This window comes from Capra hircus, chromosome 12 (genome assembly GCF_001704415.2).
Source record: "Capra hircus breed San Clemente chromosome 12, ASM170441v1, whole genome shotgun sequence".
Lineage (NCBI taxonomy): Eukaryota > Metazoa > Chordata > Mammalia > Artiodactyla > Bovidae > Capra > Capra hircus.
This window is the reverse complement of record NC_030819.1, coordinates 53,796,618-53,814,147: the sequence shown is the minus strand read 5'-3', so window position 1 is coordinate 53,814,147 and position 17,530 is coordinate 53,796,618. Positions and strand designations below refer to the sequence as shown.

Here is a 17,530-nt window from a genome sequence, read left to right as displayed (position 1 = left end):
TGCTCCTGTTTGGCAGGTGGATTCCTTACCACTGAGCCACCAGGGAGGTCCCCCAGGTGAACATTTTCTTGGCTATAAAAGTGACAGGTATGAAAAGGGAAGCAGGCGAGCTCCCTCTTCCCCACCTCGAGACACACGTATGCTCCTGAGGTGTACTAATGTCACTGTCTATGGATCCTTTCAGAAATATTTTATGCACATAGAAATAAGTTCAGTTCAGTTCAGTCGCTCAGTCGTGTCCAACTCTTTGCAACCCCATGAATTGCAGCACGCCAGGCCTCCCTGTCCATTACTAACTCCCGGAGTTCACTTAGACTCACGTCCATCGAGTCCGTGATGCCATCCAGCCATCTCATCCTCGGTCGTCCCCTTCTCCTGCCCCCAATCCTTCCTAGCATCAGAGTTTTTTCCAATGAGTCAACTCTTCTCATGAGGTGGCCAAAGTACTGGAGTTTCAGCTTCAGCATCATTCCGTCCAAAGAAATCCCAGGGTTAATCTCCTTCAGAATGGACTGGTTGGATCTCCTTGCAGTCCAAGGGACTCTCAAGAGTCTTCTCCAACACCACAGTTCAAAAGCATCAATTCTTCGGCACCCAGCCTTCTTCACAGTCCAACTCTCACATCCATACATGACCACAGGAAAAACCATAGCCTTGACTAGATGGACCTTAGTCGGCAAAGTAACGTCTCTGCTTTTGAATATGCTATCTAGGTTGGTCATAACTTTTCTTCCAAGGAGTAAGCGTCTTTTAATTTCATGGCTGCAATCACCATCTGCAGTGATTTTGGAGCCCCCCAAAATAAAGTCTGACACTGTTTCCCCATCTATTTCCCATAAAGTGATGGGACTGGATGCCATGATCTTCGTTTTCTGAATGTTGAGCTTTAAGCCAACTTTTTCACTCTCCTCTTTCCCTTTCATCAAGAGGCTCTTTAGCTCCTCTTCACTTTCTGCCATAAGGGTGGTGTCATCTGCATATCTGAGGTTATTGATATTTCTCCCGGCAATCTTAATTCCAGCTTGTGTTTCTTCCAGTCCAGCGTTTCTCATGATGTACTCTGCATATAAGTTAAATAAGCAGGGTGACAATACACAGCCTTGACGTACTCCTTTTCCTATTTGGAACCAGTCTGTTGTTCCATGTCCAGTTGTAACTGTTAAAGACATGTTTTTTCTTTTTTATTTAACGAATGGCATATATGCACATTTTTCCAACCTTTGGTTTTTCACTTTAATGATTTATCTTGAAAATCATATTAATGCATTTAAAACACCCTCATATTTTGTACAGTGGCAGAGCATTCCATTGTGTATACATTAAATTCTATAATTTAATTTGTATTCTGTCGCTGGAACAGGAGGCTGTCTCCAATATTCTGTTATTTCAAACCATGCTGTGGGGGAAGATGTCATTTTGCAGTGTGCAAATAAGCTGGAAACACCTCTCTGTGCCAGCGAATGGAGTATATTTCAGTTCCTAAAGGTGTGTAACAAATTACCCCAAGTCTGAGTAACCTAAGGGGACATTTATTTTTGCTCACAAATCTGCAGTTTCAGCTGGCAGAACTCAGTGAGAATGGATGTCATTGCCCCAGCAATGGTGGGCTGTGGGGACCCCAGTCCTCGGCAGGGGTCTCTCCCACTCCCAGGCCTGACAGGCGATGCTGGGTGCCAGCTGGGACCAGACCTTAATGTGGCCCTGCTAGTGGGCTTCCTCACAACTTGGAGGCTAACCCCAGAGGTGGGTTCTGAGCCAGGCTTCCTTGTCTTTGTGACCTCGGCTGGGAAGTCTGGCTTGCAGAGAAGCAGCCCCCAAAACCCCACCCGGCTCCGACAGGAGGGAAATAGAATCCGCTCCTGACACTGGAAGGGAACGTGGGCCCAGAAATACTACTTCCGGAGAAGTCCTGCACAGAGATGGACTTGCTGGATCACAGGCATGTGCAGTCTTGATAGTTCTTTGCTAATCGCCCTTGGGGGAATACGTCCCAGTTCCCTCCCAACCATGGTGAGTGAGAAACACTCACCTGTTTGATGGAGGAATGAGAGAGGGAAGCAAAGAAGGGGTGCGAAGAGGGGCCGCAGAGGCTCAGCTGTCCCACCACGCGGCCGCTGGGGGGCGGCGCTTCCCCGGAGAAGCGCAGGGCGGTGCCCTCAGAGGCCCGGAAGCCCCTAGTGACCGCAAGGCGCTTTAAGAGCGAGGCCAGACGCTCTCTGCATCCGGTCCGTTCTGTGGGCTTTCATCGCGTGGGTGCCTCGGTGGACGGAACAGGAGAGGTGGGTCAGAGCCGTCCGTCTCTCGAGCTCTTTCAGTACAGCGCTGTCTGGTCTCCCTGGAGAGTCCATGCAGGGACTCCGGCCCCACCATCCTCCACAGGACTCTGGGGTGATGCAGTTCCATTCAAGGCAGGTTTCCAGACGGCCTCAGGGTTAAGTGCCAGCGCCCGGCTCACTCAGTCCCCGAGGGAACAGGAGATGCTGCTGGGGGTCAGAGGTCATGCCGATGCTGAGCCCCAAGCCGCGCTCCTGCCCAGATGTCTCCAGGGGTGATTGTCTCAGATTCCACCTTGCTGAACCCTCGGTCACTTCCAGGGACCGCAAGACCACAGCCCCTGGGACTGAGCCTCCTCCACAGCGCTGTGAGGCCCCGGGTGTGGCATGGGGGCGGGGGGGTGGGGAGGCGGGGGGTGGGGGGATTGGGGGCTGGGAGGTAGTGGGGGACCGGGGTGAGGGGCCGGGGGGGGGGGTCGGGGGGGTGGGGTGGGGGGCGCTGGTAGCAGCACCCACTCAGCAGCTCTCTGTGCACGAGGTATGAGATGCAGGCCCACTTTGGGGTCATCATTCAAACAGACCCACTCCTGCCTCCAGTGCCCATGAGTCTGACCCCAAAACGCCCACCTTCCCATCTCCCTGCCTGGCCTAGAGCACCGAGGGGGCCTGTGTGCGTCTCTCACCAGGCGAAGGCCACCCGTGGGAGGGAGGGGTCAGGCTAGGCACCCGCACCAATCCCCAGGGAGGTCTAGGCCAGCTCCCTGCCTACACACCACTCTTCAGACATCAGTGGAGCCCAAAGCAGGATGTCTTGACCATGAAGCTTTGATGCCAGGATGGTTCCATTGTGCATAAACCTTCCAAAAACCAATGAAATGGGTGCATGGACCCCCTACTCATCACCCTCACCTCCCCACACCATTTCCCTCTCCACCAGGGTTCTGGAGCTGGTGGAGTCAAATTGCTTGCAGTCCAAGCAGGCGACCAGCAGGTGGACCAGCAGGGCTTCCCAGGTGGTGCTAGTAAAAATCTGCCTGCCAATGCAGGAGACGCAAGAGACTCGGGTTCAATCTCTGGGTCAGGAAGATCCCCTGGAAAGGGGCATGACAACCCACTCCAGCATCATCGCCTGGACAATCCCATGGACAGAGGAGCCTGGCTGGCCACAGTCCACAGGGTCACAAAGAGTTGGACACAATTGAGTGACTAAGCAACAAGGGGACCAGCAGGCCTGCCGCCCACCATGAAGAGGCCGTGTTGTCACTTTGCCTGGGTGGACTCGTCCACCTCTGGGGTGCACTGGGGCCCCGACTCTCACTTCCCACCTTGCAGTCCTGCCTCGGCTTCCTGGCAGAGCAGCGACAGCAGTGGGGTCTATCAGGTGCCCACCAAGTCCTCCTGCAAATTCCTGCCAGTTCGCCTGGCCAAGAGAGCAGAGTCCCACTGGGAGGCCTGGTTTGAACCTCGGTCCTGGGACCCCTGGGGAAAACAGGCGGCCTCACTTTTCTCACCTGTGAAATGGTCACACCCCACTGCAGAGAACTGCCGTGTTCAACACGACGGCTCACACAGCCGTCCTAGCGTGGGGCCGGGCATGGGGAAGCCAGGGGCAGGGGGTGCCTGTTCTCATCACCCTGGTTCTGTCCTGCTCTTATAGCTCCCGGCCCAGCGCCTTCATCCCAGCAGGAGAGGCAGGTGTTCTGGCCACAGTCAGAGCAGAGAGGGGTCAGGCTGAGACAGGCCACGCAGACAGGGGGTCACGGGTGTCCCTCTAGCCACCCTCTCCACCTGGTTTCTCCAGCTGAGGTGGACGGGCCCTCGGGGACACTTGATTGCTTCCCCTGTATCACCCTGCAGTAGGGGAGGGGAGCAATCTGCTTGCCAGGCCCCGAGTGCCCGCTCCCCAGGGCCCCACCCCGCTGGACTACAGGGGACACTTGACCTCATCCTGACCCCCGAGCCAGTGGCCCCAGGCCATGGTGTGGGGTGGGGGGGGGGCGTCCTTTTCACACCTAGCAGTCCTCTCACTGCCCTCTATTAGCATCCACTGCTGCTGCTGCTGTTGCTGAGTCGCTTCAGTCGTGTCCGATCTGTGTGACCCCATAGATGGCAGCCCACCAGGCTCCCCTGTCCCTGGGATTCTCCAGGCAAGAACACTGGAGTGGGTTGCCATTTCCTTCTCCAAGGCATTAAAGTGAAAAGTGAAAGTGCAGGAAGCCCCGCCTCCGGTCTCCCTGCTCCGAGGAGGCCTCTGTCCAACCTCCTTTTAGGATGGCTCCATGGCCTTAGGATAGACGGTTTTGCTCCCTCCTTCCAGGAGAGGCTGGGATGAGTTCTGAGGCCAGGCCGGGCCGGGCTGGGCGGGCTCCAGCTGGCTCAGCCCCAGGCTCCCTGGGCCCTCAAGCTGAACACAGGTGCCCAGTATTCCTGATGAGCTGGAGGGCCCACCAGTATGTAGATGAGTCTCTTTGGCCACTCGTCTTAGCAGAGGGCAGATGACCATCTCATCAGGTGTGGGATCCAGCCGAGAATCTTTACTGTTTCCCATCTAAAGTGTTAGTTGCTTGCTTGTCTGACTCTTTGCAACCCCATGGACTGTGTACTCCACCAGGCTCCTCTTGTCTATGAGCTTCTCCAGGCAATACTGGAGTGGGTAGCCATTCCCTTCTCCAGGGGAACTTCCTGACCCAAGGATTGAACCTGGGTCTCCTGCACTGCAGGCAGATTCTTTACCGTTGTGGCCACTAGGGAGGCTCTTTCCCATTTAAAGTCAGTTACCAAATGGAAAGGGACACCCTAGAGCACCCCCCACCCTGGGACCGGCTAGGGGACCCACCTGCTTGGGTCAGTCCTGCACCTGCAGTCCGACTGGACTTAGGGAGACGGAGCCGCTTTCCCCACTTCCCACCCCACATGACAGACGTCCACCAGCCCACACAGAAGCATCTTTTGTAAAACACGTGACTCTAGAAAACCAAGGCAGTGCTTGGCTTCCATTCCTGTTGCAGTCCCCCCAGAGCTGGGGGTTAGGGCCCCGTGCCTCTCATCATAAACTTGCCTCACATACCAGTTCCAAGGGCCGTGAAAGGGGGTGGGGGAACTTAAAATATATATATATATATATTTTAATACACCTTTATCTTTTGTCTCCACCGTGCACGGTCTTAGTTCCCTGACCACGGTTTGAACCCAGGCCCCCTGCGGTGGACCGCCAGGGAAGTCCTAAGGGGACTTTTAAGAGCAGGGTGCTCACACCTCCAAGAGAGAAGTCCTGGGAGCTTGGGGCCGATTCACACTCCTGAGCATATCACACCAGCCCTGTCCCCACCCCAAGGGGGACAGAAATGGAGTGGAGGATCAGACTCACCTCCCAGTCTAGCCAGGGCAGGACGAAGCTCTGTCCAGTGAGTGGTGTCAACGGGGACAGCCCCCAGACAAGAGTCAGGCCCCGGGATTTTGTCCTCCCAGGTACTGAAGCCAAGAGTTCAGAGGGGCTCCTAAATTACCTGCTCTGCCCAGAACCATAAACTCTCCCAGGTGCTGTGTGCAGCCAAGACCCATCGGTACAAACAAGCAAGGAGCTTGGGGGTGGGGGGCGATCAGCAGGCAGGTATGGAGATGAGGGGACAGCCGTCCTACAGGAACATGGGGCTGGGCCACCAGATGTGAAGTTAGGATGGCCACTCTGCACCCCAGCCCTGGGGTCCAAGATGAAGTTGCTTGGCGGGGGACTCTGCTTCCCCATGCACACCACGGCTGCACACTTCCCTCCATCCGGCACTAGTGGCAGACAGCCCCGGACTATGGGGGGTCTGAGCCCCACCTCAAGTCCACTTGGTGCCTCAGTGGGCTGGCCTGGGTCACTGTCAGAATGTTTGGGGTCTGATCAGTCCTGTAAGGGCAGGTGCTGAGCTTGTGTTTCTTGAACTCTGGTGTCCCCAAGAATCACTCACCTGGTGGGGTGAACTGCAATTCCAGGGTCTCCTGCTCGAGGTTTGGGATGGAGCCCAGAAACCTGTGTTTTTAACGTGCATCCCCAGGTAACTGTGGTGTGGGTGGGGTGGAACAACGCTGGGAGAAAACTCAGACTCTTGGCTGGTAAGACCCTGAAGGGGACATGACCACCAGGCTCCTCCGGCAGCATCCAGGGACATCCTGGCTCAGACGCACTGACTCCTTTATGAACTGTTTTGGGCCTCAGCGCCCCCAGTATTGCCTCAAGACCTGGTGGTGTGGCAGGGTCTGGACGCAGAGGGGAGGAGAGCAGGGAGCTGCAAGCTGGGGGTGGGGGCAGTGCTCTGGAGGAATCCAGGAGCTCAGTAGTGACTCATTGCTCAGCTCGGCCTCAACGTAGCTGTCATTGAAAGTCTCTAACATGCAAGTCAAACGAATGCCTAGGTTCCTGAAGGGTTCAAAGACGTTTCAAAGAAGCTGAGAGGTAACACCCTAATTTAATTATCCAAGATCGCAGTCTTAATTCCAAGAGGGTCCATTTCAAGCCAACATCACCTGCGCCCACAAAAGGCAACGTATGATCCACATAAATGCTGAGTTACAACTCCTGTCTGCAGGATGGGAAGGCTGCATCCTCTCAAATTGCTTGACTTTGATTTAAACCGGTTTGGGGCCAGAACTGCCAGAACGCACCCTAGAATACTAAATGCTTTGAAATGTCACTTCATGGAAAGTACCACCACTTGGTAGGTTTTAAATTACTCTCAGGAGGCCTATTTTCTTCATGGTGAATCATCCACCAGCTCACCACCTCTAATCACGGTGCTGTGTTTGAAGCTAATTACTCAAATCACAAGCAGGCAGATGAATGTAGTGGGGGACTTAACAGAGATGCTGTATGCAAATATTCACCACGAAACTGCTGTGTTTTGGCACATACACGTCCAGCAGGTGTCAGCTCTGTGAAGGAAGTGTGCTTTGATAGCAGGTCTTTCTCATCTAAGTCCTTGTCAAGACACCACTACAAGTTACTTGCACCTGCAAATACGTTAGACTTCTCAGGCTTTGGCGAATCGGTGTTAGCACTGCCTTTGCTGAACATACAATGAGAGCACAGTACCAAGTGGAGTAAGTGTGAAAACTTCTTGGTCTAAAGGTAAGAAAATCAGAGAGTGATGATGCCACGCAGTGGTTCTCCAAATTCTGAGTAGGAAAACCAGTGTTTCAAATGAACCCCTAGTAACAGAATTTACATTTCTAACAGTGAAAACACTAAAGTGCTTTGGGGAGCATAAAAATTTGAGACTGGGGTTAGGGTTGGCAATTTATTAAAGGAATCTCAATTTCCACATTATTTATGTACTGTGTTTTGCTTACAGCTTAGAGACTATCCTGATTCATAGACATAAAGAGATGCGAACAGCGAGTGTTTTAGAGCATGTTGTTCCTCAGTCACAGCCATGTCTGACTCTCTGTGACCCCATGGACTGCAGCCCACCAGGCTTCTCCATCCATGGGCTTCTCCAGGCAAGAATACTGGAGTGGGTTGCCATTTCCATCTCCAGGGGATCTTCCCTACCCAGGGATCAAACTTGCGTCTTCTGCATTGGCGGGCGGATTCTTTACCACTGAGCCACCAGGCAAGCACACCATGCATGTAATTCTTCTCTACCATGTAAAGAGATCGCAAGTCTCACTGCAGGGTCCTTGCAAAAACAAGTTTGCTTGGTAGAAAAATTGAACCACTGGTCTTCTGTTATCTTTTGGTATTTTTAAATGGTCTGCATTTTTAAAAATTACATTAAAAAATATTTTAAAAATAAACATTGCATGAGATATTTACAGAATGAGGCTCCTGGGGATGGAGGGCAGAGACTGGCCTGTTTCCGTCTCTAGCAAGTGGCCTGCAGACGCCGATGGCTAACAGTCCCCTCTGTCAGCAGGGCGTCGGGCACAGTTCTGTGTTTTACATGGGTTATTACATTTACCTTCTTCTTAAGCCTTCAAATATGTGTTGATGAAGACTCCCTTTCTGATGAAGCTCTGTAAATGACCATCAGTCAATAAATATGTATGGACCCTTATGAAGTGCCAGGCACTGTTGCTTGACAAACAGTCTGTAACAGTAAATATGATGCCCCCCATCTGCCCTGCTGAGGCCCAGCTGCTGGAGGACGCAACGTAAATAGAGTGGAAGCCAGGCATCTAGGGACAAGTGCTAATAAAGAGGAAATACAGAGTACCTGGCAAAATGCTTCGTATTTTAAAAATTGCACACAGCTAACTTTTGGTAAGAAAGTAACTCCGAAGTCCACCATCTATCCAATCAGTCCACAAGGAGCTGCTTGTTGTGGAAGACTCGGGGCCGTGCTGGGGCTCAGACACACAGATGACCAGAGTCCTCGCAGAACAGAGTGTGGAGAGCCAGCTCAGAGCAGCGGCCACAGGAGCCGGATGCCAGCCTGCTCCCCCTAAGGTGGCTGCTCTTGCCCACCGACCTCAAATGCCACAATCCCCTGCAGCGCTGCCCCCACGTGCAGTGCAGGTCCATCAGAAACCTTCCCCAGCCAGCAGCTTAGCTTCACTCTGTTCTCACACAGGAAACAGGCAGAACGCCCCCTTTCAAAGGGTCATTTTAAGGAGTAAGATGGAAGCATCTTAGAAGCTCCCAATGCTCCAGAATATCAGTCACTATGACTGAGACTAGATGTGGTTAAGATGCCAAAGTCTCCTGGACAGGTTGCTTCCTGCTCCGGGAATGGCATTTTCAAACTATACCAGTTCTTTCCCAAGTCACTCGCAGAACCAACCTCAATTCTTGTCTACACAAAAACTGTGTAGAAATTTAAATGGCATCCGAGCAGTATCTTTTATTATCTAATAATGGAAAGTGAAAGTGAAGTCGCTCAGTCGTGTCCAGCTCTTTGCGACCCCATGGACTGTACCAGGCTCCTCCATCCATGGAATTTTCCAGACAAGAGTACTGGAGTGGGTTGCTATTTCCTTCTCCAGGGGATCTTCCCAACCCAGGGATCAAACCTAGGTCTCCTGCATCACAGTCAGACACTTTACCATCTGACCCACCAGGGAATAATGGAAAGGCTAATTAAAAACCCCACCAAGCCCCAATTTCTACCCCCACCCCAAAAGGTTGACCATACAAGACTGCCATAATAAGCAAAACTGTTTAGGGTTAAAAGTGTAATTTTATTTAGATGTTACTTGTACATAATCTATAGTAAGATATACAAACAGATAAAAATTGTTTACCAGGAGTTTTTTTTTTTAATACCACTTTAAATTCAGTGTACAACAGCATTGGTAATACTGCAAGGTGACAGACTCTGGTTTAGAAAACAAAAATTACTTGCTACTCTGGCTGATACATTCCCATGAGTCTTCAATGGATGAAAATGTATCATGAATTTCAGCTGCAAATTATTACAAAACTTTCACAATCTAGCCACATGGTGCTCAGAAAAGATTTCGACATTCTAAAAATTTACTGAATTGAAAATGCTAATTCTCCAACAGTATACTTTTACTGAAGAAAAACAGAAGTGATCAAATCTTATGGTTTTAGGGCTAAACAACAGAAAATTGACTACGTCATACGCGTGCAGTTAATGGGTGGTTCTGAGTCTTCTTCTCATCCCTCTGCCTGATCCATGACATGAGAAAAAGCTTGTAAGAAATTAGACTAAACAAAAAAATAACCTTATAACATAGAGCTTACTTTAAAATGTAAAATCCATAGATAGGAAGTATGTGTTTAAATGGTTTTCTCCATTTATCTCGTAAATATTTCTTGAAAATGAAAATGGACAGTTCAAAATAGTCACTTTTTCCTTTTCATGTGCTATCGTATTAGAAAAAGTCTGGATTTCATTTTTAGAATAAATCAGTGCTGAGAAAAATACTGCAAAAAATAATCTAAAATGGATTTTAGTCCTTTTCCGTTCTCTTAGAGGCTACATAACACATCAGGGCAAAAGCGTTTTCACTGGTCAGAACATCAAGTTGAAAATAACTTGTTGATTAAACTACAGGAAGACAACCAATACTTAACAGGCTCATGAATATGTATAAAGTGCCACTAATTTTACTGTGATAAGATATAAATAGAAGAAATCCTGACACGGATAGTAGCTTTATGCATTCTCTCCATCCTGAGGACAGAAGGGACATTACAAAAAAAAAAAAAATAGAATTTACCAAACATAGGTTCTAGAAGGACACAGGTACTTCCATATCCAAAAGTAACACTAAAGACAAAATACTGTAAAGAAAGACAAAATATGACCACAATTGGTAAAAGTCCCAAGAAAAATGCCAACACAGCTGGCCTCTGCACTGGAGAAAAAGAGAGAATTTAAAAGAGAGGAACTGAGGAGTTCATTGGAAGTACTCAGAGGCAACACAGCATGGTGAGGAGCGCCAGCAAGCATGTGCCTGAACAGCTGGTTCTGGCTGAAAAGACTCAGACAACCTGGCCTGGGCGCTTGGAAACAAGGGTCACACAGACCTGAGGCTCGTCTCGAGTTCTAGCCTAGGTGACTCAAGGCCCGTCAGGCAGCCCTCACAGGATGACCGGGACCTTCCACAGCCCGTAGGTGTCCCTCAGGGACAGAGATGTGATGGTGGAGCACAGCTTCCTGGGGAGAACTCAGTAACCACACCCCCACCCGCGGCAGTCAGGGTCCTGCTGACATCCTACCGTCCACCCAAACATTGTTTTAGCCACAGGTTCCTTGGTCACAACTGAGCATCACTAGGACCCGAGTTTTACATGGCAGAGAAGTCAGAACTGCTTGGGGGTAAAGTGTCTTTGTACATCTGTGAAGTTACACCTGAGATCAAAGCCTGGGGTGTTTTTTTCTTTCAAACAAACAGTTCACCTTCACCCAGCATTACAGAATCTAAGTTCTCATTCACGAATTTCCTAGCAGTTTGTCTTGAACAGGAAGACCCGCTCGGGCTCACCTGTCATCACGTGGGAAGGGACAAGGAAGGGTCGACCCTCCCCCAGGGTACCTGGTCAAGGGTGGTGTGCCGACGCCCGGGTGGGAGAGGAACACGTGTGCTTCGAGGGCTGGGTCCCTAACTGGCCACAGCACCAGGGAAGGCAAAAAAGATGTGACAGCCTCTCACCTAAATGAAGCTCTCAGAACTCAAGATCAGGTGGGGCCAGGTGCCACCAGGAGCCTTCTCTGTGGCTCCAAGGCCTCCACGTGGGCCCACCTGGGATGTGGTTCTGGGAGATAGGTTGTACGGGCTCTGTTCCCAGGTCCATGTGGGCTGGTTCCCCAGCTCCAGGGGCCGCCGAGGGTGCTGAGTGCAACCCCCGTCCCCGACGACCCCAAAGGAAAAAGGGCCATTCTCTACTTTCCTTCCTACTGTGCTGCTGAAACCTCCTACAAAAACCACCAGCAAGCACTGATTCCATGAACGCCCGTGAGGGATCCTGCCTGAGAAGGGCCAAGTTCACGTTTCACAAGGTCAGCAGAGAAAATGAGGTTCTTCAACAGAGCCTCCAGATAGACAGAGGCCGCTGGGCCATGACAGTGCTAGCTCAGACAGCTGAGTCTCCTACTTGTCAAATCTTTCTCTTGAGAACCAACTTCTTCTGAAACACATTAAAAAAAAAAAAAAAAGTTACTGATTGGAAGACACTGGTCTGTCGCACAGTCGTGAATCTCGCAGAGACCTGACAACAGGCAGCTTCACAAACACACAGCAAGTCTGCAGGATTTTCATGATCAAGGAGCGTGAACCCAAACGGCACTAAACGCGCTTAGTGGCCGAGAGAAAGAAGCAAGAGGCTGTTTTCAGGACGATGCGATAGTTACAGCGTTATTTCCTCGTGTGCAGCGCGGTTTGCTATGTTTAGTGGCACTTAAGTATTACACAGTAAATACTGAAAAAACCCAGAAGTTTTGGATGTGCAAAAGCAATCTCACATTATTGATACAAAAGTGGCTAAGCTACGGGATTATAATACCACTATCTGGGTGCTGGGACCACTGACATCGTCGACGCGCCCCACCCCCCGGCCCGGCCCCGCCCGTTGGGCGCCCGTCTCAGTCGGACCAGTCGTTCTCATCGAACTCCGAGTCGTCGTCCGAGTCGCTGTACTCGACGGCGATGCGCCGGGACAGGATGGTGGCCACGTCGTTGCCCACCGGCTCGCGCTTGGCCTCCTGCTCCCGCTGTTCCTGCACCTTCTTCAGCTGAATCCCTAGAGACATGAGACGCGGCTCAGAATGCAATCCCTCTGCTCGCTCCGATTAAAGAGAGACGGACCAACAAGCCTATTAGACTTTTTTTGGCCTACTGATGCTGGCATAAAACGTTTTAGAAACTGGACAGGAAATGCTTGGGAAATAGAAGTTACAGGACCAAGAAAAAAAAATAAAATGTACAGAAGTCGTGACATTCCTTTAGTGATGTGTTGAAATGTAAGATAGTTACGATTCCAGTGCACATGAGCACCGAGAAAGAACATTCTAGAGCAGCACAGCCCAACCAGGTAGCCACCGGCCACCAGAGGCTGTTTCAAGGTTTCCGGTGGCCCCCTGTACTGGGACAGTTGTGCCAACATGAGTGTTTCCATCGTGAAGATCATACTCCTGGTCGGCCTGCAGCTCACTGGCACATCAAACTAAAAATACGAAAAGTCTAAGACGTATCCTAGATATGAAAAATTGGTCTGAAAAACTAGATCACTGACAGGAGCTCATTTTCTTTAATTTATACTTTTGACCTTAGAGTAAGATGCAGTGAACAAAAGAAGATCCAATTAATTGATGACCGTTTTTATAATCTATTCCTAGTCAAGTAAAGCTTTCCTGAATTCTCAGTGCTTTATCACCCTGTTTACTTGGTGCTGAAAAAACACATCTGCTGTTAAAAAAAAAAAAGAAAAGAAAACCAAACGAGGCTCCTGTCACCCTCTCCTAAAGGCCATCTGGTGGAGGTTGGAGCTGCTGGAAGCCAAGGAGGCCATTGCTGGTGGGCCACTGTCCTGGGACGGGCACTCACCCATCCGGATGGCGGCGAGCAGGTCGCTGCGGGCGTCGCTGACCGGCGGCTGCACCGCCTCCTGCCTCTTGGCCTCGGCCCCCGGGGGGGCGTGCATTGGGGAGGAGGAGAGCGACGAGCCGGCACCTGGAGGGCCAGGCGGGGGTGGTGGGGGGCCCGGGGGCGGCGGGGCCGTGACCACAAGCCCACTGGAGGGAGGGTGGGGAGGGCCAGCATAGGCAGAGCCGGCGGAGGCCGGGAAGGGGGGCTGCAGGGGCATCTGGAGGGGGCAAACGAAAGCAGTTTGTGCGGAGGGGATCACAGGTGGGGGCGGGGGCGGCGGGGGTCCTGAGGGGCTGTAATACTCCGTGATCTGAGCCGGCAGCATCCTGGTGGAAACAGGAAGCAAAGAATCACTACAGACCAACGGGTGGTCCCATCCTCAGAGGGTCTCCCCCACTTCAGGGACAGACCACCCCTCTCCACTCCCCCACCCCACCCCTGCCCCAGACAACGCCCACGCTGCCATGTGAAACACTGCAGGACGCAAACAAACATGCTTTGGACCACAGGTCATCACAAGTCACTGTGATGGGATTCAAGATGGTCTGCTGACGTGCACCAAATGATAACCACTGGAAAAGGTGACGTCTGCGGAGCGCTGGACAGCTGACTGCAGCGCAAAGAAGGCAGGACAAGGCATCGTTACACGGGGCATTTCAGAAAAGGTGCTTGGAAATCTGTCTTAGAAGGGTTCTGGGGCCAATCAGATTGGCAAATTCTGTATTTTGCATCCCGTCCCCATGGAAATTCCCCAAAGCCCACAGAGCCCATCAGAACATCCAAAGCTTCGAAAACCCCTCCAGCCAAGAAATCTGCAGGGTTCTATTTAGCCAAGGGTTTTCCAAACCAACTGGACCACAAACTCTCTCTGCCTGACACTCAGAGCCTCGGAACACTCTGTGGGAACCCTGAGTTACAGAGAACCAAATTGCAGGGACAGTCTAAGACCCTGTGGTCGGAGAGAAAACCTCTGGAGGCTGAGGGATGTTCGTTTAGAGCGCCACCCTCGCTGCTCCACGGTGGAGAAAACCCTGTCCGTGGAAACACGTGTTCAACTTGCCTGGGCGCTGACTGGGAGGGACTAAACTCTTGAAAGACTGAGCTTAAGCCAAAAAGACCGCTTACCAAAATATAGGTGGTGCTTAACTTACTAAGCCCCTAACATGAGGATCTTTTTTAGGAGATGTTTGAACTTTTCCCAAATGACACAAAACAACAGGACTTGGTGGCAAAATGATATTTGGGTGCCCAGAGGCCAAGGTTGAGCCTGGTGGGCTGCCATCTATGGGGTCGCACAGAGTCGGACACGACTGAAGTGACTTAGCAGCAGCAGCAGCCAAGGTTACATGCATCCAAGTCTAAGAAGTCCTGTGTTGCATATTATCGTTGTTTCCTTTGAGATTCGGATTCTCTGGAGCGTTTGGGACCCGCTCACAAAACTGGCACGTCATCCTTTGCCAAGGCCCTGGCTCAGTCATTCAAACAGAAAGGTAATGTGTGTTCACGGACAGAGACACAAACCTGAGGCTTATGTGTAATAAAAGCGGAGCGGCATGACCCTGCCTTTCCTAACACAAGAGTTTCTCATAACGGACGGTATCTGCACCCGCTCATTCCTGGCTGCATCCTAGCCTCCAGAGTTTGGCTCAGTTTGGCTTAGTCCCTCAGTCATGTCCGACTCTTTGTGACCCCATGGACTGTAGCCCACCAGGCTTCTCTGTCTATAGACTTCCCCAGGCAAGAATACTGGAGAGGGTTGCCACTTCCTTCTCCAGGTTATTCAGTGACAATTCCTCATCACCCACCCGCAAGACCCCCATGCAATGGCGAGCCCCAGAGTGAGCCCAGGATGGGGTATTTACCCGTAGTCGGCTGGGGCCATGGGTGCGGGGGCCTGGGGGCCCTCTGCGGCCTGCGGTGGGGGCGGCGGGGGCTGCTGGGGCCTGTTCAGGGCCAGGTGCCGGGCCGAGGCTGACGGGGGCCGGAACTCGTGCTCGGGGGCCTGGGCTGCCGGCCCGTGGGGCGGCGCGTCACCTGCTCCGTAGGAAGGGGTCCCAGGCTGCGGGTGTAGAGAGTGGTTGGGGGTGGCCGGGTACGAGTAATCCGTGACATCCGATGCGTGGGACCTGCAGGCCAGAGCCAGGGGTGGGAGAAAGTGGCATCAGTTAAGAAGACCTCCCCACCGCCACCAGGCATCAGCGAACATTTAAACCAGAACACGGCCAAGGCACAGAAATCACACGCTTATTCCCTGTACTATCGACAAGGTTGAGGCCCACAAGAGCTTCCAAGCACAATGCAATCATGACTTTAGCGGCAAAGCTCCAGGGTTATGTGGTTTCAGAGCCACAGCTGTGAAGTGCGTGGTCAGACAGACGGACAAGCGACAGACAGCACAGCCCCCTTCACAGCATCGCAGCGGACACGTTTGTAAGACAGGAGCCTCCAAGACAGGGCGTTGAACTTGAAAACGGCATCCAAGGTGGAAGATTTCAGTGGTGATTAAACTGACAGCGTATAACTAGACCTTAACAAATGGCAGATGAATCGGAAAAGAAAAAAATGAATGGTAAGAACAGAGAAAGAAGTCAAGAATGAGGTGAGTGGTAGTTTTCTTGAACAGGAGAGATGTATTTATGGCCGAGAGAGAGAAGGAACACAGTGCCGCAGGCAGAAGCCCTCTTGCTGCCTCCAAGGCTCGCGGGAGAGAGAGACTCTGAAAGGATGCACGCATCTCCGTGTTAGTTGGCAGAGTTCAGAAGAATGCTGGGACCCTGGGGATACCGCTGGGGGCGGGGAGGGCTGGGCAGCGCCACAGGGCGTTAGTCGCCCGGGTTATGGGACGTGTGGTCAGTACAGGGCAGAGCATCCTCTCGTGACGCCGAAGCAGGGGGCCGTGGGGGCTGGGACCCGGAGCAAGCGGAACCACAAACCCGGCGGGCGTCCGGTGCTCTGCCGCGCCCCCCGCCTGCTGCAGCTTCCTCGCGTCACTCATGAACTCAATGCCCATCTTCCTTCTCTCCCACTCTTCTCTTCTGGTCCTGACTTTTCTCACACTTATCTGCTGGCTTCTGTTGGGATTCAGCTTGTGTCTCTCTCTCTGAAGGGAAGAGGCAAACACACGTCGGGTCTCTGGAATTCAGACAGCAGCTTCCCTGGGATATCACTGCGTAGAAAAGTTCTCTAAATGGCAAAAGACTACTGTTTTTTTTTTTTTTTTTTTTCTTTTTCCTTCTCTAATTGCAGTATAAACATAGTTTGTAACTCACTTCCTTTTTCCCTAACTGCAGTATGAACTGTACATTACAGTGTGCGTACGACTGTCTTTTGAACAATGCCAACTGTTGGCAATTTGCCCAACTGTTGGCAAAGGAGTTAAAAAATACTGTCAGTGGGGGAAGAATCTGACCTGTTTTTAGTTTTAGCGTATTTAAAAAATGTAAATACCTGAAACTGCATTCCCTGATGATGGGGGTGTGGCCCTGTGTGGATAACTGTCATAGCTAGGGTACAACTGTCTAATGGAAACAAACTCATCTACAGGCTACGGAGTGCTTCTGATGGGGCAAGAAGCCAGGGCTGGAGATGTCCTGGCCCCATTCAGAGCTCTGTTCTGTGAGGTTCGGGGCGATACAGGGCCGAATGGAGGCGACGGAGGACAGAAGCAGCAAGGCATGCCCAATGTCGGGGATTCCAGCAGGAGCCCGGGAGCAGGGCTCTGTGATGGCGGTGGGGCGGAGCGGAGAGGGGGCCGACTCGTCCCTCGAGGTGTCACTGCCCCCGTTCAGGGGATGCCGGCGGGCTGGGCAAGAGATGAGGAGGAGCGTGATGGCTCAGTGAAAAGGACCCCCCAACAGGAAGGCAGAATCAGCCCCAGGAGAGATGGCACCCATGCGGGCCTGGGCGGGTGGTCCTGAAGCTGCAGGGGCACCAGGAGTTATCTGTTAGGGGAAAGAGAGTGTGGAAGAGTGAAGAAAAGATGGGACAGGAGGAAGTGTCAGCAGTGGAGACTCAGTGGAAGAAGCAAATGAAGCCCTCGGGGTTCTGCGGGAGGGCAGGGTTGAGTGGCTACGATGAAGGGTCAGGCAGCTGCAACACCCAGAACAGGGTGAGGAAGGGGACAGCACAGGGGCCGGGGTGCACCCTGCTTCCTGATCGATGTGGGGAGTCAGGGACAAGCATTTCATCAAGGCTCATCCTAAACATATGCTTAGAATCAA

At 51.9% G+C, this 17,530-nt stretch overlaps 1 protein-coding gene across 3 annotated transcripts in view; it reads right to left on the bottom strand.

Moving 5' to 3' along the window:
- WASF3 (WAS protein family member 3) overlaps positions 9,414–17,530 on the bottom strand; it is a 76,494-nt gene continuing 68,377 nt past the window's right edge. For 2 of the 3 annotated variants that reach the window (XM_018056581.1, XM_018056582.1), the window contains exons 8-10: positions 15,173–15,436; positions 13,269–13,636; positions 9,414–12,465 (exon numbers count right to left, since the gene is read on the bottom strand). In XM_018056581.1, coding sequence (XP_017912070.1) covers positions 12,308–12,465; positions 13,269–13,636; positions 15,173–15,436 — 790 coding nt within the window. In that variant the 3' untranslated portion in view covers positions 9,414–12,307. Of the gene's footprint in view, positions 12,466–13,268; positions 13,637–15,172; positions 15,437–16,243; positions 16,411–17,530 lie in introns of all 3 variants that reach the window. The other variant, XM_018056583.1, reaches the window with a different exon arrangement.